General features: G+C 41.5%; 1 protein-coding gene across 1 annotated transcript; it reads left to right on the top strand.

Moving 5' to 3' along the window:
• Window positions 1-9,909: 9,909 nt before the first annotated feature.
• LOC113154088 (calcium-binding mitochondrial carrier protein Aralar2) lies at window positions 9,910-27,655 on the top strand. Its single transcript, XM_026348095.1, is given in 12 exon segments — window positions 9,910-10,026; window positions 10,861-10,906; window positions 10,909-10,944; window positions 12,191-12,233; window positions 12,235-12,329; window positions 13,991-14,081; window positions 14,302-14,332; window positions 19,280-19,402; window positions 22,641-22,675; window positions 22,677-22,771; window positions 25,275-25,433; window positions 27,405-27,655. Coding segments are annotated over 12 exon segments (1,032 nt in total). The 3' UTR covers window positions 27,566-27,655.
• Window positions 27,656-27,689: the final 34 nt, after the last annotated feature.

The raw sequence follows: 27,689 nt of genomic DNA, 5'->3' as shown, positions 1-27,689 counted from the left end.
GGGTGCCGCGAATTTAGAGTTCGTTCAGTTACGCTGTCAGTGAAGTATCACTCAAATTCAACACAACAATAAATCATAGTCTCCTAGGGTTTTGTGTTGTGGTAATACCACTTTTTTGAGTTCCGTTTATAACAATAACATCTGAATCAATCAATTGAATAATGCCACGCGTGTTCAAGATTTAATTAGTCCTCTTACAGAGTGTGGCTAGAAAAAAGAATGTCCGTTCCTCTTTGATAACTTGATGATCCTTTATTTTCAACTAGAAATTTAACTAAATGATTGTACTAAAACTACTTGCCAGTACTTTCGTAAAGAAAACCTTTGCAGCTATTCTGCATTTACACAAAATTATGTGTGTTTACACAAACTTCTGTGTACATATTCTATATGCTCCTATTAGGTCTAAACTTTTTTTTTTATTTCTGGCTTATTATGGATTTATATGTGACTTTTTCTTACTTTATTAAACAGGATTTTACTTTTTTTAAACAGATGTATTTTATAGTGTTATATTATGTTTATTTTAAGATTGAAAGTAGAATTTCATTATTTTATTTAGCAGATTATTTACCAGTTAATCAAGTAATTGTTTAATCAATAAAACAACAGAAAATAGTGAAAAATGTCCACAATAATTTCTCATCACACATGTTGACCTATTAAAATAGCTTGTTTGTCTGAACAAAAGTCCAAAACTCAATTTGCTAATATCGAACAAATGACAAGCTAATAATTCCTCATGTGAAGCTGGGTATTTATTGAAAACATTGGAAAATATGAATCACCAGCATTGTATTTAATAGACCATTTCAGCGTGAATGGGTTAACACATTGATGTGTACTTGACAGTCAGAAAGCTTGAACTTGTCACATAGGCTTTTATTATTGTGTTACCATGTGTCACAAATATTTTTTCTTTATTATTTTATTATGTTTTTTATTTTATTTATTTATCTTTTTTTTTTTCTTGCATTTTTTCATGCTCTGTTGACCTAAAGTCCACAACACTCTGCAGGTGACTCTGCAGTAACCTTTAGCTTACTGTCCTCACACTTAATACTGTCCTCTTTGAGGGTTATTGTTCTAATGTCTTTTACTGTAATCGGGTGTCCTGTTGTAAGACAGATGAAGCATCGGCAGTGGTTTGTTTACATCTTCTCTCTGTAGACTTGTGGTTGCAGGTACCGATAATGGCTGCTAATTTCAAAGGCCTTGTGGGATCTGTCCCTACCACAGCCTGCTGTTGTCCCCATGGACCTCTGTGTGTATGTGTGCGCTAGAAGAGAGACAAAGTGAGCAGTAGGGTGATTAGCCACCTTGCTTGCTTGTGTGTCTCTGTGTGTGTGTGTGTTTGTTGTATGTTTCTCCCTCAAGTGGGTTTAATGGGGATTTGGGGAGGGTGTGAAAAGCCCAAGCGACGCCTCACAGTAGGCAAGCTGCTGTTAGGAGAGGGGACAAGGCAGAAACCTGGCCAAACGCTGGTTCCCTGTAACTGAGAGGGGGGGACAGCACCAGGGGGGCCATCAAAGCAAAAGCTGTGTTTTTAGGAATGTGTTTATATGTATGAGTTTATGTGGATTTTATTTTATGAAGGCAACTTAAATAGGTGTATGACCCACATATGTGTGCAATAATATGCATTGGCTGTATGATCTAACCCATAGACCTCCCTCTTTACATCTCTTCATTGCCTTTCACAGGAGATGTAGCTGGAACCTGCGCAGCCCTGGACTTCAGGGACATCATGGTCAACAGTCGGCTGCACATGCTCACACCCTTCGCGGAGGACAGCCTCGTGGCAGTGGGTTTTTTTCTTTGGCTCTGCGGTTTTCACATCTATTTGTTTTACTGTTGTCCACAGAGCTAAAGTCAGAGTGGCTCAAAACAGTGAGTTTGTTTGCTGCTGTGCACATGTAGGATATTTTGTCATTGTGTTTCACAAAAGGGCTGTTGAAACATTAGGTAACTGTAATATTGTAATATTACATTTTTACATTTTCATCATCTATTCATCACGTTAGCAATGTTGTGATGCAGTATATTTAATCAAATCTTTGTATAATCAAGTATAAGATGACGCATGTTGTGGCACATCAACCACTAACAAAATGGTACACAAAGAGCGTCTCTATGAGCAAGGTTTTGTACTGATTTGCTAAAATCAGCTGGCAAGCCTAGTAACTTAGCATTATGGTGAAGAGGTAAGCCCGAGCTGTTTTCTTACATCTGACCACTGTCCTTTCTCTTCCCAGTGTTCGCTTCTTTTCTCTCACACTCCCACAACCAAACACTGCGGCTTTCTCTTCCCCTCCAACTGTTTGTCCCTCATTTCTTCTTCTTCCTCTTTACCTTTTCTGTCACCTCTCGTCGGTGCTCTCTCTTCTCCCCGCGCTTCATCTTTTTCTTTCTCTCTTTCTCTCAGCTGCCTCTCTCTCTTTCTCTCTGTCCATCTCTCCCCCGTGTCTCTGTCTTTCTCCCAACATGTCATTAAGTCTAACTTCTCTGGCAGTGTCAAAGCCAAGCAGGCCAGCTGAATGGGAAGAGAGACAGAGATAGATGGTGACTGGAGCTTTACAGTCCATCATCTCTGCCCGTGTTTATGTGTGAGCAGCTGTGCGTGTGTACTCTATTTGTTTTGAACTGAGATGTTTGTCTTTTTTTGTGTCTTGTCTTTTCTCTTTGTGTGTTAGTGTTTTTGTTGCGCGTGTGGACGTCTTGTGTCTGTGTCCATGTCTTGCCCCATTTCATAAACACCTTGTAGACTCTGTCATTTTCTCCGCTGTGTTTACCTCACCGACCAGACATATTGGTGTGCTGTTAGTAAACTCTTTCTCTCTCTCACACACACACAATTGGATGCACACACACACACACACACACACACACACACACCAAAAACCTCAAACACTGCAGACACATTAAAGGAGGTATTATGGCAGAATACAAACAGTGAAACAGCAACCTTTAATTCACTCACCAAATATGGTAAATGATCAGCACCACACTCTCTCCCCCTGAATATTGTTCTCCTCTCCCCCAATGTGAAAATATTGAGATTGGATATCGTGAGAAGATCCGTGCCTATAGATTTTAAAGATACATACAGATACAAAAGTGTCTCTCTGTTAGGCAAGTTTCACCCGAGTCAGAGCTTCTTGCCCTTGATGCAAACACAAAAAGCTGCAAGCAGCCTTCCTGCATGTGTCTATAAAGCAAACAGTGCCATCTAGTGAAAGGAAGCTCCACATTTTCTGTTGGTAACAGCAGAACCTGGACGCTCATCTGATACTCTTTGCCTTAATAGCCTAAAACATTTGAGGAAATGTACTTGAAACGCACACATCTCTAAACATTCCTAAACGGACAACATTTAGAGCTGCGAGAGAGCCAGATTTGATAAAGAAGGGATCCTTGTTCACATAAAAGAGTTTGTGGCCGCTCTGGAATGTCCTCAAGAGCACAGCGTCTATTTTTAATTTGTTACCTTTTTTCTATTTTCTGTTCTTTTACCACTTCCTTCACCTCATAAAGAGAGTTAATTAAACTCCCTGAGAGTGTTCATCCTGTGATGGAAAAAGTGGTTGAAACAGGTTTACGTCCCCCTGAAGAGCAATCGCAGTGAGGAAGGTTTTACATGTAGACTTCCTCTGGACGTGCAACGTTTTAGTTTTCCTTCCATAATCATAATATCTAGGTGTGTTTGTCTTAAGGATTTATTTAATATTGAATATGATTTAGCTGTGTATGTGTAGGTTACTGTATTGCCTGTTAAATGACCCCTTTTCTTCCTTGTCTAGGTCACAGGTGGCAGCACATCTCATCAGGTTAGCTTCTCCTAGTCGCTGCTCAGCAACATGGAGCTCATCAGCACCTTGGCTGGCCACCACTGAGACCCTGAAGTCACCAAAGGTAATCAGGAAGGAAAAATGGAACAAAACGTTCACAGACTTATTCTGTGTTTTTGAGTATCCACGTGCAAAAATTAATGCTGGCCCAATTCCTGGCTTACAGGCAATATTGAATGTGTTTTCCAAATAATGTCTTTCCATGAGTGTGTGTGTGCAGAAAGGATAGTGGAAACTGTTTTTTTGTTTGGTTTTCCACCCTCCCCATGGCATTTAAATGGGCATGTTGGATCTGACCCAGCACACGTACTGCTTACCCACAATCCCTGATGGTGCCTTTGTGGTACTGATCTGATGAGCACTTCATTTGTGTTTGGATGTTTTTGAATTAGCTTTTTAATTCTTTAAAAAACGGACAAAGATGAGGAATACTTGTTTTTTTGGGGCTATGGTGTGAAGTCACACCCTGGAGACCAAGTGAACCGTCATTATTTACAGACCTTTTTGCTTTTGTCATCTGTGTGTTTCTCTGTCTCCCATGGTTAGTTCCTTAAAATCCTTATGTGTGTCGCTTGCCCCACATACTGTCTCTCATTCCTCTCCTTAATAGTTGGCCACGAGCTCAGTTGGCATTCTCTGTAATTCTTCCTTTCTGTGTGTCTTTCCTGCTTGACTCCCTCTCTACGGCTCTGGTTGTCTTTAAGAAACCATTCTGACCTCTCTACGCATGGCCCAGGCCCAGAGCCTGATGATGCTATCTGAAGCCTTATCAAGGGTACGGACCATACCCAGCCCACACCAATAGCCTGTACACTCCTGAGGCTGTTCCCACCATGAGTACACAGAGACTGGCCTTGGCTGGACCCACTGTGACCCAACAGCCAGCCAGAACTCCACAGTCACCACCCCACCACCTCCACTCCCTGAGCCATTAAGGCCTCCTTGGGGACTGTGTGTGCGCGGCTCCATGCATTGGTAGCTGGTCCACAAACACACCCACATGTATCAAGTGTGTGCGTTTTTAGTAACAGAGTCTTCTCTAACATTTATTGCAAACACACAAATACATTCAAATGCATTAACACAGCCAGGCATGCACACAAGCCCAATCCTCAGTGATGTGCACCCGGGCCACTGTTTTGCCTTGGGGGTGTCATTACAGTGCTTAACACCTACACAAAAGTGGGTGTACACATACAGTGGCAAGAAAAATTATGTGAACCTTTTGGAATTTCAAAAGGTTTTCTGCATTAATTTGTCATAAAATGTGATCTGATCTTCATCTAAGTCAAGAGTTTTAACAAATATAATGTGCCTAAAATAATAACACAAACATTTTAATCATTTCATCATCAGGTAAATGTTTTAATCTGTTAAAGATCAGCTTGTTGATAATGTTGATGTTAGCATTTTCTGAAATATTTCTATGTTGTGCTATGCTTCATAATTGCCTCACAGAGCTTTTTTATTCATACTATTGCTTTTTATTATTTATTTTTTATGTCGCCTTTGTGTTTTACTTTTATGTTTACTGTCTTGCCTTGCTTTCACTACTTCTTTTTTCATAACCCATTCATAATGTGTTTTTTAATTGTTTTCAAAAGTGCTGTATAAATAACAGTTATTATTGTAATTCTCTACTCTAGGCTACCATTGGTGTGCACTAACAACAGATCACTAATTGTATTAACAAAGCACAGTAGAGAGATTAATTTGAACAATAATAATATTTAGCTGTATCAATGCACCATGTTGTTAAGTGCCAACGTGGAAACGTCAGCAGCATTAATATAATTTATGTTTGTGTGGTGACTACAGACAGAAAGATTATCAGCATTGTGATCTGTGATCTTTCTAGACAGTGTATGTCTAAATGTGTGTCTGTGTGTCTTTGTGTGTGTGTGTGTTTAGGTTTATCATAGTGGGCTCTCTCAGGTGCTTGTGACCCTGTGCGGATACATGCTTGTGTGTGTGTGTGTGTGTGTGTGTGTGTGTGTGTGTGTGTGTGTGTGTGTGTGTGTGTGTGTGTGTGTGTGTGTGTGTGTGAGAGAGAGAGTGTGAGAGAGAAGCAGAGCATGCCTCAGGGGTAAGCTGAGCCTCATTGGGGTGAATGGCTCCAGTGTAGGACGACTTTGTCACAACCCCAGCCCACTGCTCTTTGAATAAAGCAGGTCAAACAATGCTGACTCCTTCACTGTAAGCCAGCCTACAGTCAACCTGTTCTTTATTCCACCAACAACAGACCAGGTCTTAAATTACAGCATACTAAAGCTCTCTTCAAGAACTCTTGAAGTATTTAACTCTCCATTTACATCTTTTCTAATCTATTTTCTGTGACTGCTGGTCTCAATAAATTTATCAAATTGCTCATCCATTGCAACCTTAAATTTAGGATGCAGTTTCTATAGTGGTTGTGAAGCAGTGGATCAGGTATTCGCTATTGAGTGGATACTGGTGCCACAGTGTGATGCCTGAGTTGCTCTACGTCATCTTGTCCTTGTACAACTGTCTCTTCATTAAATCAAGAATGGGTTGTTCCTTCTTACTTGTGTCCTTGTAAGGCAATGCCAAGGAGAGTATCCAGTTTGGTGACATCACAACTGCTTTGCTGGATGCTGATGATTAATCAGAGCTTAACCTGCAACATTTACTGAATCAGTTTGCAGTGAGCAGTCAGGAACATGATCAGTTGGGAAGTGTTTCTGGCATATGTTTTACTAGTGGAGGTATATTGGAGCATGAGATGGACAGGCAGATTGGCATTCTGTCCACTGCTATGTGGATGTTGTACTATTGTCCTCTCATGTTGACAAGGCAGCTCAGCCTGAAAGCAACGTGCTTGAGTTTTATTTGTGGCGAACAAAAACTAAAAATAATGTTTTAATTTAATACCTTTGTTTTGATGATGCGTCTGTGTTTTGGGTATAACTTGTTCATTCAGTTTGTTCTAGGGGTGGATAATATGATCTCTGTGGAAATAATCATTAATGATGTGATATGTTTGCCAAGCAGGTAGAGACATCTATTGTGTGTTTTACTGAGAACAATCAAATACAAAAGTTATGATACAGTGGTAATGGAAGTATTGTATCTCACAAGTGAATTCATATTTCCTTTCATTCTTTTTTTTTTCTCAGCTAGTCAGAGAGTTGTGGAGTGTAAGTCTATCCTTCACTTGCCCCCCAAAGCACACCTTTAGCCCCAGGGTCCATACCTCAGAGACGAGTACTTTCTTCCTTCTCAAACGTCTCTGCAATGGATCAAACAACTCGTGACTGCATCAGTGCCAGAGAATCATCTTTCAGTCAAAACCCTATGCTAACTCCTGTTTATCTTTAAAATGGGCAGTTCTAGTCAGTATGATCTATGGCACAAAACAACTGTATACTGTATGTCTCACATTCCCCTATTTCCTTTGCGTCTGCCTTGCGGCCCGACCAGTACACTCATAATTTCTAACCCTGGCCTGAGACACCACCTGATTATTATTTCTGGGCAATGGGATACTTTAATAGCCCTCTACACTCCCCTTGATTGGAGATGCAAGAGATAATAACACCAATATTCAGAGGAGAGGGGTAGGGGGGATTTGGCGTCCCCCCCTGCCCTTCTCTATTTCGCCCCCTCAGCCTGGGAAATCTGGGACCATCAGAGAGAGTCAATGGAAAGGCACTAGTTTTCTGTCCAAAGGTTAAATATTTTTCTTTTTCTGAGATGACGAAATAAAGGGGTGGGAGTTGTCAATTCCCACAGATCAGTTGTCTAATACAGTCATGCCAAGCACATGTCTGGATTTTTGACTGTCACAATATTTTCACATGGTGAAAAATGATCCATAAACTTCGAGTAACTTCAGACTGACAGATTGTGGTAACAAAGGACATGGATTTAGTGATGCTTGGAAATATTATAACCCTCTGAGAGTTTTCAAGTTGTAAGTTACTTGAAACCTTTCACTTTTCTCATTCTTCTCTTCATCAGATGTGTTGGTTTAGTGGACACTGAAGAGGTCACTCCATTGAAGGAAGGCGCCTGCCCTACAACTTGACTTACGGCCAGCAACAGGTATAGGATATGAAGTCTGGCAGCTCTTTTTCATTCTGTGGGGATATATGTCACTATGTAGATTTCTAATCAAGAATAATTATATCTCTTTTTCACGAGTAATGAATCCCTGATTTAAAAAAGAAACATCTTGTGAGAAAACAGCTAAAACTCTCCCTGAAAAGTGATTGGTATCTTAAAATTACAAACACACACAAACCTATGGAAATAAAGACAAGCAATACCATCTTTAAACATGTTCCAAGGACCAAATAGTAAATAAACAATGTGAAAAGACTTTGCAGCAACAATTTATAGCTAGGAGCAGGAAGAAAAATGTAAGGACACCCAGGCAGATGAGCAAAGGACTTCTTTTCTTGAGCTGTTTGGTCGGAGTTGTGTTGCCTGGTGGGTTCCAGCACTACAGTGAAAGCTTGGCCAGGCCATATTGGAGCAGGCTGGGGCCAAAGGGGAGCAAGCAAAGGGGCCCAGCACTACACAGACGCCAGTCCCACCACAATGAGCCACTTTAGGCCCTTGTGGTTTGGCCTTAGGGGCTGGCCGCCAGCTAGCTGGAGCTCTCTCTCCTCATCTTTTGCTTGTTCTCTCCATTTCCTTTTTTGATGTAGTTCTCTCTCCCTCCCTTATTCCTCTACATGTCTGCCGGTTTGCCTTTCCTCTCTTTATATCCTGTTAACTTGTTCTCTCTTTCTCCCCCTAACATCTCAATACTTAAACTATAAAGTCAGTTAAACAATAAAGTATAATATGTATACAGTATATATAGTGTTGTTAGTTATCACTGGTCATGATACAGTAGAAGTAAAGACAGTCCTTTAGGTGCTTTTATGCAAACTGCAAGCAGGCTTTCATGTGTTTTGTACTGATGAGAGGCTTCTGAATTTGTACTATCAGGCTGCAACATAACAAAGCTGAAAACACGGAAGGGGGTCTGAATGATTTCTGAATGCGCTTGTATAACCAAGGTCAGAAAAGAAGACCTGCTCAACCAAATTAATGAGATATGTCCCTTTACTTTAGTTTAAATTGCCATGGACCGTATGATAAAAGGCAGGAAAACATTTTTCTTTTTAACTGTGCCTGCTTCATGTGCAGTAGTCCGTAAATTTTATGGTTGGATGCTTTTACCATTCTATCAACGATCAGTGTCAATCAACTTATTACCAACAGATGTCCTCAGGTTTGGCACGATGCCGACCTCTCAGCCCCTTTCACAACATTAAATTCCACACATTTAATCAAAATCCAAACTAAACATTCACAGCACTAGCTGAAGATTATATAATAAAACAGTTATTAATGTGAATCATATGGGGAATTCCAAAACATAATTTCCAAGGGCAGTAGACAAAAACACTGTGTGTACATGTGTTTAACTGCAAAAACAACAGCAACAACAAAACTACAAGATTAATAAACATCTGTGGTACGCTAATGAAAATCAGAGTAACCATCATAAATAACTATATTATTAGACAGACGTTGGTTTAAGGACATGTTGTGGAACGTTTAACAGGAAAGGGGACAGATTAAACTCCTCATTTACAGCCATTTGAAAGGCTTCACACTGCAGTAGTAGTCTTTCTAGTTTACCGACTTTGTGTGCTTGAAACACTGATACTGACACACTTTAAGTTGGGAAACAATGGTTGCTTTCTTTAAATTGATGAGCCACCAACATGTCTAATGGTTGATATATGGACTTTCCACAGATTTAATGTTTCAACTTGCTTCTTTGGAAATGATCAGCTACGTAAATGTGATTGACACAGTATTATTGTTGCTTGTTTTTCTGGCCTGTTATACAGTAATAGTCTGTACTCTGCTCACTTTGTTCAGTCACTATTGAAGAGAATTATCTCTTGAAGCCTTGCTCTGCATCACAAATCCTCTGGAGGATGGTGTGTATAGAGGTTGTTTAGGCAGGAAGAAACCTTTGAGGATGAGTTGAGGAGGGGGGTGGCAGTTCACTCTGACAGGTGGACCTGTTCTAGAGATGCCCATCCCCCCTCACCTGCATCCCCAACACATACATACGTACAACACCCCACCCCCACTCCCTCTCTCCCCAGGGTCAAGAGGCCAGGGCTGGGCAGACCAGGCGAGGCAACAGGTACCTCTGGTGGAGGGGGAAGTGTAGCTAACATTGATGTCTGACTGTTGCTGTTAACACTCACAGTTGTACTAAGAACCTGATACTTGTTTTTCTAGTGTTTACCTATGTGACCAATAGAAAATCTAAGTCAATTACAAATGTGTGATTTTTTGGTTTTAAAACACTTGCTGCAAAGTGGCTTAGACAGTTATACAATGAGTTGATCAGATAGTTTTAGCAGCTCAATGCCCAGAAACAGCATGAAACAACATTTGTAAGTAGTCATCAGTTGTCATTTAATGTTTTTTGCTGTGTTGTCTACAGTCTTTTTCAACACCTGTGTTTTTAACTCTTGCCCACAGCTTCATGTTACTAAGTCTGACACTTAAAAACAATCATTTCAAATGGCGAGGACAATAATCTTTAAATACAGCACCGTTTCATCTTTATATCACAGTATATTACAGTTACTTCAGCTACTGTGCGGAATGTCACATTCTAAAACATGTTTTTATTCTGTGATTGTATTATTCTGTGATCCTTTACTTACTCATATTCAAGTAGTTTCTTACTTATTTCTTGTGAGCAATAGCTTATACGGTATACCAAAGTCCATCACAAAATTGAAACTTGCAGTTAAACATTATTTAGCAGGTGTGACAAACGATTGATTTTAATAGCCTGTAATTTAGATTGCAGGGTTGTAGAATTAGATATGTGACATGCAGCGTTTAAAATTATATTGAAGTATATGCTATAGAGAAATCGATGTCTGAAACATTAGCCTGTCTAGGGCCATGTCTGCTCATTCCAGCTGTTTTAATTCATTGTGTCCCCTACTACTGTGAGTAGCAGTTAGGCAGGGACAGCTCCCGTCCTGTCTTCATCCAGGTGGCAGAGCCATCTACAGGTTCACCTTAGGCTTAGTGGCAGGGGGTGAGGGTCACACCCCATTGGGTCTTTGCATACCTTCACCCCACCTATGCACCCACCTACCTGCTTGCTTGCCTACCTGCCCCCGTCCTCTTCTGTCCTCATAAGAAAAGGGTGAGAGAGAGAGGACAATGGCCCCTCTATTGCCCATGCCCTTGCTTACAAGAGCAACTGTCAGTCCTCTGCTTAAAGAGAAGTGTTCCCTCTCTTTCTTGTTCTCGGTCAATCTCTCTTCCTTCTATCTCTTTGCCTCTCTCTGCCATCGTTCTGTCTGACTCTGTCCTGTCTCTCGTCTCTCTGCGTGTCATGGGAAAACCCTCTTGTGAGGATTCTTTTGTACCTGTGTGACTGATCAGAAGAAGGAAGATGAAGGTGGGGGTGAAGGGTTGTGCCTAGGCCTTGTGTTTGGCTCCAGACTCCCCACTGTTTTTCTACTCCTCCTCCTCCTTTCCTTCATTCTTTCCTTCTCCTCCTCCTTCTATCTCAAGGGAGACAGCTTAATAAGGAGGTATGGGTCTGCCATCCCTTCTTCTCTCTCTAATTAAGTCTGTCGCCTTGGGTCGGTTCTTTCTGTTTGTGTCCGTCTGACGGGCCAAAGACACTGGAACTCAAAACACTCAACGTTTTTCTTAACATTACTCCCACAGATTTCCCCTTCCTTCTCCTCCTCCTCTTCCTCTTTCTTTTAAAGGGTTGTGCCACCCAAAAACAAATGTTGTTATTTATCTTTAAGTGGTGTCTAGCCGTGGACATTATCTTTGGTCTGCCACCCCAATATAAAATAGTCTCCATTATAATCCACAGAATTCACTAAGAATTGCTGTAGTAGTTGATTTTTTTTGCAATTGATGAATGGACAGTTAATCACAATCTCTAGTTTCTAGTTTTATGCAGAAGATAACATTGTTGTTTTTGATACATTTTATATACATACAACTTCTGCAATCTAGTCTAACTAGTCTAGTTAGTTTAATAAAGAAAGAACTGAATTGACATTTATTGTTCAGATACTGCTACATGTGTGGATTTATTTATTTCATTTTTGCCTTTGATAATCTGTGATGTTAGCATTCCTACAACTGTCTTCAGTGGGTGGGATTAGGATTTAGACATAAGTTGAAATGTGACAGCAGTATTGATATTTTCATGTAATGGCAGTATTTTCCCTAAAATGTTGAGTTTTTAAAGGGTGAAGAGAGGACAATGGAAGTATGTTTGATCTGAATAAGCTTTGTTATATTCTCTGTAGCTGTTGGTGCAATGTACCTCAATGATCTGGTGAAGACATGCATGCAGAAGTGAAGGAGCGGCTCTGGGGGAACTTGGGAGCAGCTGTGACTACTTCAAGAAAGTGAAGCGCAATGAGGGCTTCTTTGGCCTTTACTAAGGTATTTTTTCATGGAGAATTGCAAAATATCCACATACAGTTAGTTATGCTAAGTCAAGGTTGTAAACCTTGGTGATCCATGATTATGATGGCCACTATGGTCATGCTAGAGAGAAAAGTATGAAAAAAAAGCCAAAATCCATCCCCAAATTAGTATTTACAGACAGATTTCAAGAGAAGCCATGCACAGTCTGTGAAATTCACAAAACAGACTTTTTTGGGGGAACAAAGCCGACATGAGAGAAAAGAAAGAAGTGTGTTCTAGGGGCAATAAAAGAGAAGGGAACCGAGAGAAGAAGAAAAGTGTAGGTTGGACAAGAGGGCGGTACAAGTTCACCTCTCTTGACCTGTCTCCTTTGAAGTGATTACCGGCAGGCAGGAGACTTTCAGAAAGGGACAATGAACGTCACACGCAAGGCCACATACCTCTAGGTCTGTGTCACGATGTGGTCATGTCGCATGTCTAGACCTACCCACTCATATAAACACATGCACAGACACTGAACATATGTGCACACTGGCATGCATGCACACTTGGGCATGCAAGTACACACATACCAGGGAACACCATCCCTAATGACTACCTTCCCTGTCTTTGGCAACGGGCTAAGTGTGTCTGTGTGGGTATTGTTGGGGTCGGATTGAAGAAAGATTGAGAAATGGTCTCTTGGAATGGTGACGAGTCCCTTTTAAAATCTCCTTCATTTTGATTGACAGCACCGAGCTCCCAAGAGGAAACCTGAATGCTTGAATTTCTGTGGGAAACACAAAGGCCATCAAGAGTGGAATAGCTTCACAGACACAGAAACGGACAGGTCCGGCTCCAGATAAATGGCTAGACAGGTATCCTGACAGTCAAACTGTAGTTATGTAATATAAGTTCAAAGTGCCTTTACTGTCAGAAAGATCTCCTGAGGGAAACAAGTAGAATGAGCAGCTTTTGTGTGTATTCACAGATATTCTGTGTTGAAGGAAGCATAACTTTAAAGACTTTAAGCATGTTTCCTTTTTTACGAAGTCCAGGCAGGTCCTTGAAGTATATGATTATGTGAGAGTGCAGCATCGCCTCACACAGACTATTGCAAATTATTAACTGTGTTTGTAACTTTAAGAAGGTGTGTGTATGTGTTTGTGCATCTGTGTGCATGCACGTGCACATACACTTTGAGCCTAAGGGCTGGGTAGGGGGCCAAGTTTCATTGTGCTCTGTTGTGATTATTTTGTTTATTTTTATCCAACTCTGGGTTGTAATTGAGGTCTGTGTAAACTTTTGGTTGGTTTGTTTTATACTCTGCCCTTTTTTCCTATTCTGGGAAGCAATTTCTCTCTCTTCATACCCTCTTTACCCCTTCTTCTTAGTCTCTCTCTCTCTCTTGTTGCTACTCTGATGTCCCCACACTCCACATCAATAGATTTCATTAGTGTCTGGGAGAGTCTCAGCAGGAAGCCACACTTCATGTGGAGTGTGTGGAAGTGGTAAATGTATATGTATATGTACATGTATGTATGTATGTGTGTGTGTGTGTGTGTGTGTGTGTGTGTGTGTGTGTGTGTGTGTGTGTGTGTGTGTGTGTGTGTGTGTGTGTGTGTGTGTGTGTGTGTGAGTAGGGGTACCACAGAGCACTCTTTTTTTCTAATCATCCTGTCGTTTCCTAATGATAGGTCTCGTACCACAGCTACTGGGTGTGGCGCCCGAGAAAGCCATAAAGCTCACAGTAAGGCACTGCGTTAGAAAGTGCACAGACACATGCTTGCACATTCATACAGACAGAGATCCATGGAGCTCTTCCCTCACTTTAATGTTTTAAATAGATTTTATATTATCTAATACTAGGATCATAACACCCTTAAATGGAAAAGACAGTCTACTGTATAGTATAGTATAACACTTTAACAGCAATATACTAAACCTGTGCCTCTTATTTGTCAGGCATCTTTTTGAAAAGCATCTACAGCAATTAATAGTTCTCTAGATTGATAACGTTCGTGCTTGCTGATGGATGTGTGAGTCTCAGGGTTACATTATGGTTAGATTTCTTCACGAGCACTTATTGGTTATCATGCATGTAAACCGTACAACTTTTAGTCAGCGATAACAACCTGAATTTGAAACTAACGTAGCACTAGCTGTGTTTTCATCCACAGAAAAAAGAGTGACAATATGCAGAGCAGTTTAATGGAGTCAAATCAAACACGGTTGTGCAATATCATCTTGTTTATAATCATTCTGGTAGATTTTCTATGAGTGAGTTGGATGAAGTTGATAACATGTCTAAAACTGCCTAAAATTGTGTAGGCCCCTCCCTGCCGCCAAAACAGCCCTGAATGTTCAAGACATAGACTCCACAAGACCTTTGAAGGTGTCTTCTGGTGTTTAGGTACCTAGACGATAGCAGCATATCCTTTAAGTCCTGTAAGCTGCATTGTGATCATGGATTGGACTCCCAGAGTGCATCTTGTTGCCATCTGTACCACAGGTAAATGATGCATGCAGCCATCCACATTACATAAAAGAAAACCTTCCCCCATTGCTACAGGGTCCAGTTGTGATGCTCACATTCCCACAGTAAGCTCTTTGTAGGCAAAAGCAGTTAGCATGGGCACTGTGACTGGTGTGGTACACACTGTGTGTTCTGACACCTGTCAATCAAGTTCTGTTTTTCAAGGTGTTCTGTGGGCTCAGACCAGATGGGCAGTCCCCACACACATCAGCGAGCCCATAACAGTCATTTGTTCATCAGTTATGTTTGACCATTTTCCCTTCTTCAAACACATTATTTTCAAGAACCCACTGTCTACTTATATACTGCCTAGTATATCCTACCCCTTTGGCAGGTGCCATTGTAACAACATAATTAATGTTATTCACTTCACCTGTCTGGATTCAGTTTTGTGGATGATTGGTTTATGTTTGGTGTATATGGAAGAAGATGGCAACTACAAACAGGGGCTATTTTGACTGTCTCAAACAGAAGCACCTGGTTGAGTACAAGGAGAGTAAGAAAATCATGTGAGGCAGACAAATTACTCTGATGTGGCCTAATAGAATTTTGCAAGCAGTCAAGATGAATATCAATATACTGTATAACCTATTATATCTATAGTAACTATTGACAGCCTCACTTAGGTAAAAGATTTTAAGATTAAATCTAACAACTTGTCAGCTGTGTGATGGTGTGAGTGTGGCTGTAGATGTTGTTTCAAGTTCTCCCTATTTTTTTTTTTTCCAAAAAAGCCCAAACATGGAGCCGCTGGGTTTTCAAAGTGCACTGTGAAGAAATGATGTGCCACATACAGACGGCGTGTACAGTACCATGGCAGCATACATCTCCTAACTATGTTTACATGTTCTGTAGGTGCAACCCCTCTGATAGTTGAGCAGACAGACATAGACCTGTTTTGAGGCCCGAAGTCGTTTGTTGATGGAATGTGAAGCGATCACACATGAAAAAGCAAACGCACACGTCGCACGTACTCGCACGAGTGTGTGCACGTCTGACAAACAGGAACGCACACGGGTGCACTCACACACACTTGTAGTGTAGCAGAGATGAAGATTGACAGCAGCTGCTACCTGAGATCCCCCCTCCATCAGTCTGTTACCTGCTCCCCTCCCCATCATAGGTTTTGATCAGTGAGCTGTCACAGTCTACACTAAACGCACATATGCACGCATATGTGCACACACACACACACACATCCCCACACACACAGTGAGTCCTCCAAGGCCAGCAGTTTCAACCTGAGCAAATGAAAGAAGTCTTTCACTCAACCCTCTTTTGATGCTGATCACTAAAGCAAAGTATTTCAGGATACACAAGTCATTATGGACTTAGCTCCACTCAGGCACATTCAACTGACCTTATTTGTTCTGGGAATATTTTTAAGAAATATTTTAGCACGGTACATTTGCTGTAATTTTTGGATAGTGATTGTTTTGTCAAAAAAAAGACATACCTGAATAAGTACACTAACTCCAGGAAAGCAAATGTACCGAATAAATGTTCTGAACCATAGTGGTTGTCCTTTTTTATACAATGCATAGATTCACAGGCAGAACCACAAGAGTGGCAGAGGATAAATGTAGAGAAGAGTGTGGATGGATGGATTTTGCCTCTTTTCCTGCGTGAGCCGTTGTGACAGCTCCTTTCATCCTGGCTGAGGCCCCCGTGTTAGTGCTGGCACCGCACTCTGCCTGCCACTTTACCTTGCACACACATACACACACACAGACACAGACGTCGAACCCTCCTGAACCCTGTCTTATAGAGGTTCCAGCCACAGCACATGAAATCTGTTTATATCATTTGGTAGCTGTGAAAGTGTTGGTTTGGACCACAATGTCAGGCCCAGATCCGCAGACTATAAAAGAAAAGAAAGATTGAGAGGAGGCTAGTAATGTTATTGTATATGTTCATGTAGTAAACTTAACAAATCCTAATGTAGCTACTTCATCTTTTGTAGTGTTTTGATATCTACTCCCCGCAGCTTTTATTTTTTATTTCCTCGCCTGTCTTATCCCGCTTTGCCTTTTTTGCCTCCTTCAGCTTTTCTCTGGCCTCTAAATATGCTCCTCTTCTCTTCTTACCTACTGTTGCCGCTTTTCACCTCCTCCCCCCCTGCTCCCTCCCCTCTCCCCTCTCTAAACCCATGGCTCAGCACCATTAAGCTCTAGTGCGGGTTGCCAGTTTCTAATGATTATTTGGTAAGAATGGCATGCTCCGTTGAATGAACTGGCTGGATGCTTATCTGGCAGTTACTGGCCTGCATTTTAGGCCTTAAGTTACAGAAAGTACTTACTGGGTCACTGCTGAGAGGAACAGCGGGGGGAAGACCCAAACTTAAAATACACTAATACAAAATTGTTCATTTTTATCATAAATATAAAATAGTTTGCACGGCTGGTTTAAGTCTTTGTAATGGGCTGCTTTTTCAGGTTTCACTGACGTGAATCGGGAAAAAATTATCTGTCGATCTAACGCACACGCCCAGCTCTGCACACATAGCATGAAGGTTGTTAAGTGCAAATTAAGTTGTTATTGTTATTTATGTGCAGCGGGTAATGTTTTTAGCTGCTGCTAAGTGCTTGTATGGCATTAAGTGAGTGGTTTTGTGTGTATTTGTGTTTGGGGGGGGGGGGGGGATGGGGTCCTCAAACTTTACTACGGTCTTTTTGCAGCGCGCACACACACAAAACACACACACGCAACCAGGAGCTGTGATGCGTGCATAAGGTGCTGATGTTCCAGGTTTCTTAGGATCACCTTGCCTTGTAATTACCTGGGAATCATCAGAGAGCTGCCGACGTTGTCACTCCATAATCACAACCCTCAACCTCCCTGCCTCAGCCTCGACCTTACTTCACTTCTCTTGTTTTGACTACTCCTCTCTCTGTTTCTGTCACACTATCTTTCTCTCTCTCTCTCATAAGCTTTCTGTGTTTATTTTATCGATTCTCTCACTTCTGTTAATCTTCCTGTATGTCCTCGCTGTTCAAAGTTTTGCCAGAGTTACTTTGCACAGTTAAGAAGGAATGTGGGATGGCGAAGTGCACAAAAAGCAATGCACTGTTGTTCCGTTTATCTCCTCTTGTCAGCCCATCTCTCTGAACAGTGTTGTTGTTTATTCTTCTTAAGTAAACAGTACATCCATCTCCTCCATCTCCAGTCTCCTTAGAATCTAATTGAAGCAGCCGACACTACTAGGGGCCAGAGCCAATAGTCTCTTAATGCTTGCGCTATTAGCCAGCATGTAATCAACTAGGTTATTTCCATAAAACAAGTCATAAAGAGTTAGCTGTGAGATCTGGCAGCTTTGGAGCAGCAGCCCTCCTGCTATTCACAGCCGTGTGTTGGGTCTGGAAGGGAAGCTGTAGCTGACTACATTCTGTGTTATTTAAAAATCGGCTGCACACACCTTCAATGAGACAATTATGATCTGTGTCTCTCCCGCCTCTCTCTCTTTTCGTAGGCAATATATGGTAACACTTAAAACTGAGCGACTTTGAGCAAAAGAACTGCTCATGTTGCAGATTGGGGCTTGAAGCCTTCCTGTAATGCAAGAGGCAACAAGCACAATCTATCATTCATACGAAGCAAATGAAGGAGGGAGAGAAAATGAGAGAAACAACAACAAACAGACCAGGCCGATTTAAGACATAAAATGGTGCCATGGCAACCGATTGCTATCTAATTGCAATGTGCTGCCCTTTTGCGTGTAGCTACAGTAACCACTGGCAACTGTAGCAAGAAAGAGACAATATTAGAGAACATGAGGGCGATCATTTGAGAGGAGTTCCAAGAAAGTAACTGAGTCAATACTTAAACGACGGTTAGAGGAAGAGAGTGAGACAAACAATGGAAGAAAGGGGGAAAATGCAACACAAAAGTAAAAAAGAAAAAAAAAAGCCCAGTTTCCAAATAAAAATCATTGAATGTTGTAAACATTTCTCAGCACTAGACGCATTCTGGAAATGCTGCTATGTTCCCTGACTAGACACAGTTGGCCATTTGTCTTGCCACAACTCTACCACAGAAGTTGCTTTAAAAGCCCTGCCGACCTGAGAGGCGAAGGGACCAGTCCTAACATGCAGTAGCAATATTGCCCTTCACTCACAAGTACAGGTTTGGAGAACTGTGTGAAGTGAGAGGTTAGAGAGAAAAAGAGCATCCCCGCAGGGTGTGTGTGTGATGAAGACAAACAGCTGACAGACTTGACTGCATCAGCTGGATTTCCCGGTACTCTTCTGCACCCTCCTCGTCTCCACATGTTTGTTTTGTAGCTGGTTGCTGAGGTGGCACTATTGAGTTACATCACTTGTCTTAATTGTGTCATAATGGTTTTTGCGTGTCACATAAAACATCACATTAAACATAGAAACTAGGAATAGCAGAAATTATGTGTGGCAGCCAGCATATCTGTATCCATTGTTCTTTCTGTTCTGTTCTTCAGGCTGGCAGCTCCCAGGTGAACTCTCTGGAGATCCTCCTGCAGGTCGTAGGAGAGATCAGCAAGGGACAGAGGGTCTGCGCCCTGTCTGTCACCGGAGACCTAGGTTTCTCTGGACTTTACAAGGTGGGTCAGAGGTGCATCCGTAGGTCATAACACACAATGTAACTGGACACTAAAGAATCACATATAGGAAGTGTGCTTCAGAAATGGTGGCTCTATGCCATGTTATATTTTACATAAGAAATTTAATTAGTTTATTTAGCTTAAAGTGACCAGCATGTAAAGCAGCAAATAGTCAGAATGTAAAGGCAATAATTTTCCAAACTGAAACTGTACTGTTGATATTGTATACCAGAATCATAGTGGAAACACACTGCTTGAGGTCAGCATTTAGTTTAGTTGAACCTTAACAGTTGCTCTCCCCGTTGGAATTAATCTTCTTGTTCTGCACAATGTGAACTTGTGCCTTAGCCATGTTAGCCCTGTATGGCTGTTTTTCCTTTGTTAAAATAACAATTGCAAACTCATTAACAGCTTGCAGATTAACCTGACACAACTCAGCAGTGTCAGGTTGACATTTTTGGTTTTACTGCATAAAATGCTCTGAAATGTTATTAAAACAGAATTAGAACATGTTTTAAATTAAAATGATGAGAGCTGCAACAGCATGGCAGCCTCTGGGTTTGAGGTCAATCTGTCGTCCTGCCTCGAAACAGCCAAACCCACCTTTACTCTGTGAATCAGTTCAGCTTCTTTCTATTCTGTCCCAGAAATGACACTATGAGATGAATGATGAATAGGCAGATCAGTATGATATGTATATAGAAAATCAGTGAGATTTGCACTTTTTATCTGTCTATAGAGGTTAATTATTGGAAAAAGTCCAGAGTCATAGTTTAATTAATTGGCAAATCAATGCCAGGCATCAAACATCCATTCTGTTATATTTTCGTCTCCCTCACAATTTGACAACAATCCATTATTTCTTATCACTGTTATGACTAAATCATATGTCATTTTTCTATTAGCCATTGTACAATTATACATTCTACCTTACCCCACATCAGCTATCATTTAAATCCACAATTCCATGTGGTCTTCTGTTCAAGAACAAGAAAAGGAACAATTTATGCAAAAAGCTGTATTTAACCTTAATTGCCATAATTGGTATTATTCAATGGCACAGGGCTAAAAATTACAGTGCGCTGTTTGAATATATCAGGTTTGTGTGATATTATGCACCAACACATTGTAAAGCAGGCGTGAAAGATTACAGTGTCATATTTGGGGCTAATATAGCAATCCTGTACTGTGTTGGTGTGTTTAAACAATATTTTTTAGTTGTTCTTTTTAATTTGACTCATAATAAGTATTACCACTTAACATCAGTCTGTTTGGTACAGCCGTTGTCTTGTAGATGCTACCACTTAGACAGTGGAGCTGTAGGATTCAGTGAACGAGCTAAGGCCTCGGCTAACATCAGCAGTTTAACTGGCTAGACAGGGACATTAGTCCTCAGGGTGAAACAGAGCATGTCTAATTAAATTACACAAATAAGTCCTAATGGAGCTTGGCAGGAGAGATTCCCCTTCAACTGTAAACACAATCAACTGTGAAAATGTCAGTCTCATACCTGTGGTTGTATTAATTTGCTGCATTTTACTTAAGTAAGATGATGGCACTTGTGTTGTCAAATCCCAAGTAGCAAATTATTTTTCATTGAGCGTCTAGCTTTACTTAGACAAGGTATATACTGGACCATATATATTTCTCAGTTTTATCTTTGTAGTTTCTCTCTGACTGCTGAAGTGACCACCTGTCAGCACAGACAACTTAAATGTAAAGCTTTTGGTTCTGTTAACAAGGCTGTAAAAGCACTAGGAGCCTCCCCTTGCCTTTGTATACCTGTCTACCTGTTGTTGTGGCTGTGTGTGCTCACTCTTAGTAATTTATGACTATGCTCGAAGTGTGTGTGTGTGTGACTATATAGCTACAGTCTGTAGGAATGCTGCGTTACCCAGGTGAGTGTGCGTAAACACGTTTATTCTCCTGCACACACCTTTGTGTTCGTCTCCTGGTCTACGCACAGAGAGGAGACAAAGTGCAGTGAGAAACCAGTAGCGGTGTTGGAGGTGGAGGTGGAGGGGAGGTGGGGTGGAGACGAGATCCAGCCTGCAAGCCCCAGACGGGCTGGCTCCGGAGGGGCTGCGCCCAGGCACAGAGCTGCCTTTGTCAGGGTAATTATACTGACGCTCACCCTCCGCTGGTGTAGCTACCAGTTGGTAGGGTGACTGACGCTCTAGCGCCACCATTCATCACTAGGGGGGAAAGTTGCCATTTGAAGAATATGGGCCCAGATGATGTTTCATGTATATGAAGACATTTTATGTAAGTACTTTGTATGCAGTGTGCTGAAGTATGCCAGAGGCATTTGACTGTTCCCACTAAACTAACTCACTGAATTGATTTTCATCTTGGTGTAAAGTGATTCTATCTGCACACTTTAACTAATACATGACCCAACCCAACACTATCACCCTAAGTCTTCTAGTTCCAGTCCCTGTGACGCTGCTTGTCTGCCCTGCTTCGATAGAATCTCCCAGCTTTCAGCAGCCGCTGCGGCCCCAGCCAGCGAGCGGGGGGACAGGCAGACAAGAAGTGCCACTGGAAAGAGAGGGAAAAACAGAGAGCCCAGGTATCTTGGCCTCAGGTTCTCTCTCAGCTTGTGTGTGTGTGTGTCTGTGTGTGAGTGTGTGTGGATGAACCAAAGGATTATCCCATAGGAGTTAAATGAAGCCTATCCTAAACAGGGAGGCCTTGCAAAGCTCTTTAAATGCCTTCTGTTGACTGTAGTTGCTGTGTCAAGAAGGTGGCAGCGGGCCAACAGGCTTGAAATACAGCAGGAAACTCAATAGGCTTGATGATACAGTGTTGTTTACAGTGGCAGACAAGGAGCCATCTTCGTCAGCCAGTCTGTCTTTTTCTGCTTTTCCCACTCTTTTGGACTTACCTCCCTCACCTGCTGCTGAGGACGCAGATTGTTTGCATACGGAGAGACTCTGCCAGAAGAATTCCACGAGTCTTTTGGACCAGGTTTCTTTGGCGGCAACATCAGTTGATGCTTGAATATCTGGTTTGTAAACAGACAGTTGAAGTTTCACATGTGGCCAGAGAGAAAAACAATTCATCTCTAGTGACCCGAGTCAGAAGTCAAGGTTTGAATCCCCTGAGCCCCATCACTCTTTCTCTGCTCACCTTTCTGTTTATTCTTGTTTTTGTTTTCTCTTTCTGAAACGTTAACTCTTAACCCAACATTATGACCTCAACTAGTTTTTTTTCCTCTTCAGCTGGGTTCCTCTAGGGCTCCAAGGCTTATTTACTGCAGGACATCCCCATCCTACTTCCCCTGCAACGCCCACACCAAGGCTTACCTCACTGAAGAGGACGGAAGGATAGGGCTAGCCAAGATGCTGTTTGGTGGAGCCCTGGCAGGTAATATATTTCCATCCTTTCTGTTTGGTTGCTTTAATAGGGGGATGCAGCTCATTTTAGACCTGATCTAAATGATCAAAGATATATATAAAGAAGTACCTTTCTTAAAACAAATTGCCAGGATTTTCTAATTGTTTCAGTCTGTCTCATGATACCAAGTGCTGGCATTTGATATGTGTTACATTAGTTCCATTAGTTGGCCCTGTAGAGCGTACCTATCCATAGTGAGCCAGTAAAATCAGCTTGAGTCCCTAAAGCAGTTTACAGAACCTTGAAGGTTATGAAATAAAATCTTTGGTCCAGGTCCAGTTTTGAGTGTAAGAGCAGGTCTCACTCTGCTCTCGCCTTAGACCTCCACAGTTCGGCAGTAACAGTAGCAGAGCTCAGAGCTTGGAAGCCAAGCTGCCTCTGACCGCAGGCTCCATGGCGGTAGCTGTTAATTAAAGTGCTGCTCAGTGATTGGGGACTGGGGTTTTGGAACTCTGCTGCAGGGAAGCGCCTCACATGCCTGCCAACCAGGCCGGCAGGGAAGCTTTCCAATCTTAATATATTGTACATACACATTACACATATATGCAAGTAAGCGTTCAAACATGCTTGTGAATAGTTTGAACATGTTCACACTGCACAAAAAAAAAAACAAACATATAGACAACAACACAGCTCTTCCCTGCCAAGTTAAAACGCTTTATGACTTAAAAGACTTTTATTAGATACTTAGTTATTTGTTTTGAATCCTCAAAGATGTGTCAGCAGTGCTGTCTTTTTTGACGCAGAGGCACGGGACAACATGGAAAAATCATAAATCTTTGCTTCTCTCCCCCATTTTCACTCCAGTTTCTCACCACAAGACTGGCAGCCACGGCCCACAGACTCCAAGCTGAAATGAGCCTCATGATTTCTTTATTTTTTTCCTTACTTCAACACATTTATCATCCCTCTTTCATATATATTTATCAGCGGTTGCAGCATTCTGGCAATTAGTGTTTTACAGTCAGTACAGGAAATTGAATTACACACTCAGTTTGCACAGCATTATTTAGGTGGGCATTACTCTGGTCTGTGAAGATCATAGTGTTGGCCATCTCTAACTCACATTAGCTCCTTATGTGAAAAAGAGTTATAGAGGGAGTTTTTGGCTTTATTAGCTGTGGGACCTAAGGAATATCCATGTTGATCCATCTGACTTTGTCAAAATCCCCACAACTACAGGCCAGAATACCAAGAAATTTGGTATAAATATTAATGACCTCTAGAAAATTATTTTTTACATTTTTGGTAAATGCCTTGCTTTAGTGCAACTGTGAGGTTTGACCCTTTTATTCATAATTGGGTAAACCAACATTTTCTGTAGAGCAGAAACAGAAACAGTATGATTTAAAGAGCAACGAGTTCACAGACGATCAACATTCGCTGCATTTCGCTTGAAGAAATGCAGCAAAGTACAAACAAAGGCTAGAGAAAGCATGGATTGCATTCATTTTAACTATTTTAAAATTCTGCCTTGTACACATTTCATAGCAAAAGAAATGTGCATTGCTACTGGTCAAAGATAAAGTTGAGTGATACCCAGAGCTCTTTTTACACCTTTTTGGGTTTTTTTCTACTATTTTGCAGGATCCTTACTTTACATCCCTTGTTCATACTTTCTTTTTTCTTGTCTTTTTCCTCACATCTCTCCATTAACTATTGTCCTCCACATCTCCTCAAAAATCATCTCCTCTCCTCTCCTCTCCTCTCCTCTCCTCTCCTCTCCTCTCCTCTCCTCTCCTCTCCTCTCCTCTCTCCTCTCTCCTCTCCTCTCCTCAGTGCAGGTGGTCAGTCTCTGCCGGGTGCCAGTCTGCTACCTAATGCTGAGTTGATCAGGCTCACTGAATAGCTCGTTTGGCCGTTACAAAAACCAAGAAGTCAGAGTAAATCGTCAAGAGGGCAGTTGATGGTAATGACCGAGCCATCAATGATTGAGCCCATTCATGGCTGAAGTGGCTGGAGTGGAGGCTTTGCAGTCACTCCCTTCAGTCAGCCAGTCACTTTTAGCGGCACACGGGGCACAGTGTGCATTGCTCTCATTACCGTCCATTGTCTGGCTCCTTTCAAATGGCTGTAAGAAAAGTGGGAGAGAGAGGAAAGGAAGAAAAAAGGTAGAGATTAAATAATGGCCTCGCTGGTGGTATGGATTGTTTGATGGTGAAGTGATAGGAACTGGCCCCTACTTGTGCATAGTGTATGTATGCGGCAGACTTGCTACAAGATGGTCAAGATCCAAGATGACGTGTTTTTTTCAAAGAGGGAACAAAAAAAAAAAGCAACAACTAAAACCACTCTATCAGATGCAGTTACCATGGTATGCAAGATTTCATTTGATCGCTGATGGCTGCTTTCTACAAATCATCTTATTTGTTTGGAGCTGATTTTAAATTTGTACTCTGTTTAGAATCAAACATCTGACTGTTAAAAAAAAAAGTGTTACGTGACTAAACAGCCCTTGCCCTCTTCTCCCCAGGCATGCTTGCAGCCTTTCTGGTGACCCCAGCAGACGTGATCATTACCAGGCTTCAGGTGGTGGCACGTGCCGGTCAGACCACCTACAGTGGCCTGGTGGACTGCTTCTGGAAGATTCTTAGAGAATAGGGGGCCCGCTCATCCATAAAGGGAGCAGGAGGTACGATTACGAGGTCAAACATCTAATAAAGAAGAGCTGTAGATACACTAAGACATTATTTCCACTGAGGACATGTTGCAAAGTCCTATTTCTACCCCTCATACCCCAAATGTGCTCTTAGTTCGTCCTACTAAAATCTCTTTACTGGCCAACTGCCCTAATTCAGCGGGGAGTGACTTTTTTTGCCTGAAAACATACCTTACTGATGGTAAGGTTTTTCTTTGTAGAACAAAGCGAACGTGATTTTATTATCCTTTAACAATATAGATATTTGTGTATCAGTGAGTGTTGTATGACTGATATTGAACATTTGCATTGTTTTTTTCTCTTCTTTCTTCTGTGGTCTTTCTTTCCCTGGGAACTGGAGAATGTTTTGGTCAATAAGATTAAAACAAAACATTGTTTTAAAGATATGGATGATGGCCAAAGAGTGGTTTGACTGTTTTTACGGACTAAACCTTTCAATTAACCTGTTATCTGGAGAAAGTTCATGATTTAGGTCGTTGAGAAAAAGGGCCCTTCATCAGGATAAGCATCTGGTTTATAACCTTTCCTCTGCTATTTAGTGCACAGATGATTTGAAAATATTTTGTTGCTAGAAAATGAATGAATATCTATTTTTATTATTGGAGCTTACTGTAGCTATTAGTATGGCTTTTTATTAAGGTGAGGACAATAACTAATTTAATTATACAGTAATTTTATTTGCTTGATTAAAGAATCAGTGTTCATATTAAAATAATTGTTTAAAAACCTCTGACATTGTTGTATCCCCACCACCAAACTAAGCCCAACTTATGTAGATTACTGTCTGAATTACTGAATTTACATCAACTCGCTTTAGTGTTTTAGCCCTCGCCTCAGTTTGAAATAATCATGGTGACGTATAAACTCCTGCAGCGCTGGTTCTACACTGACTTTTGGACGACAGCGAGATGAACTTTGCAGCAAGCTGTGCGTGGTTTCTGTTGTTGTTCTTGTTGTTACAGAACTTTCAACTTCAATCCACCAAATCTCCCAGTGAAACACCATGACACAAAATACTTTTACCCGTTTTTCAAAAACACAATACTACAGCTAGTTTATCCCATTTTAAAACAACGTGTCCTCCGTGAACAATGGGGTTCATTTCAATATACAATACCTGCTGAATAAACAGTAGCTGCTCTTGATGCATTTCCTCCCTCATCTGTGAGAGTAAAAGAAATGCCACAAAAATAAATTCGATGCACGTTAGCTGACAGACAGAAGCCTTTACTCAAAGCTCTGGATGTGCCATTTTCTCAATCTCGAGAGCTTACTGCACCGTGATCAGGGAAGACAGCACCTATTCGACGTTTGGTCTTTTTGCTTCTAGTATTAAAACAAGGTCATTTTTCACCTCAAAAAAGTCACTCTCAGGAAGAATGGACTAGTTCTCTGAGGTGAAAATGACCAGTGGGGAACAGAGGTGGTGAACCTCTCAAAATGACCAAAATCAAAATTCTCTTTTTTTACGGACAGCTGAGACTGTGCTGCACATGCATGTATTAGCCGGATGACTCATTGCTTTTACATGTAGCTCACTCTCCCCTAAAGGCTCGCAGTAAAAAAAAAAAAAAAAAAAATCAACTGCAGATCCAGCGAAAATTCACTGTGGTTTGGACCGAGTTGATCTGTGCTTCTTTGCTGTCTGTGTTGGCAGCCAATCACAGAGCTTGGTGTAAAATCAATGAGGGATTTGATCTGTTCAGCATTAAGGAGTATGTTCCACATTTGATTTTCTATTAAGATGTTTATTTCTGTGGCTGAAATAAGTGTTTAATATGATTTAGTAATGATGATAATAAAACTCCTGTCTGAGGAGTGTCCCTTTCTCCTTTTACTCTACCACTCCTCACCTTTCTCTCGTGTCTCTACTTTATTCAACTCGCTTACTGTGCCTCTGGCTTCCTTCCTCCTCCTCGCTTTCTCCTACTCTCCACACCACAGAAAGCCGGCTGGCTCTGAGCCCACCCCCAAGTCTCGGATCAGCCTGCTGGCGCCCAACCCCGACCACATCGGAGGCTTCAGGTTGGCCGTGGCCATGTTTGCTGGCATCAGGAGCAAGTTTGGACTCCATCTCCCACGCTACATGGTGGCGACGACAGTGAGAACCCCTGCAAGCAGCCCCTGAACTGTTCACTTTGACAGTCACGGGTGGGGGTAAGTGAAAGAGACAGCTTGAATGTTTACAAGCACTGAAAGACACCAAGTCACTTAGTTTGTAATGTTTTT

This window comes from Anabas testudineus, chromosome 11, assembly GCF_900324465.2.
Source record: "Anabas testudineus chromosome 11, fAnaTes1.2, whole genome shotgun sequence".
Lineage (NCBI taxonomy): Eukaryota > Metazoa > Chordata > Actinopteri > Anabantiformes > Anabantidae > Anabas > Anabas testudineus.
The sequence above is the reverse complement of the archived record's forward strand: the minus strand, read 5'-3'. Positions and strand labels throughout refer to the sequence as shown.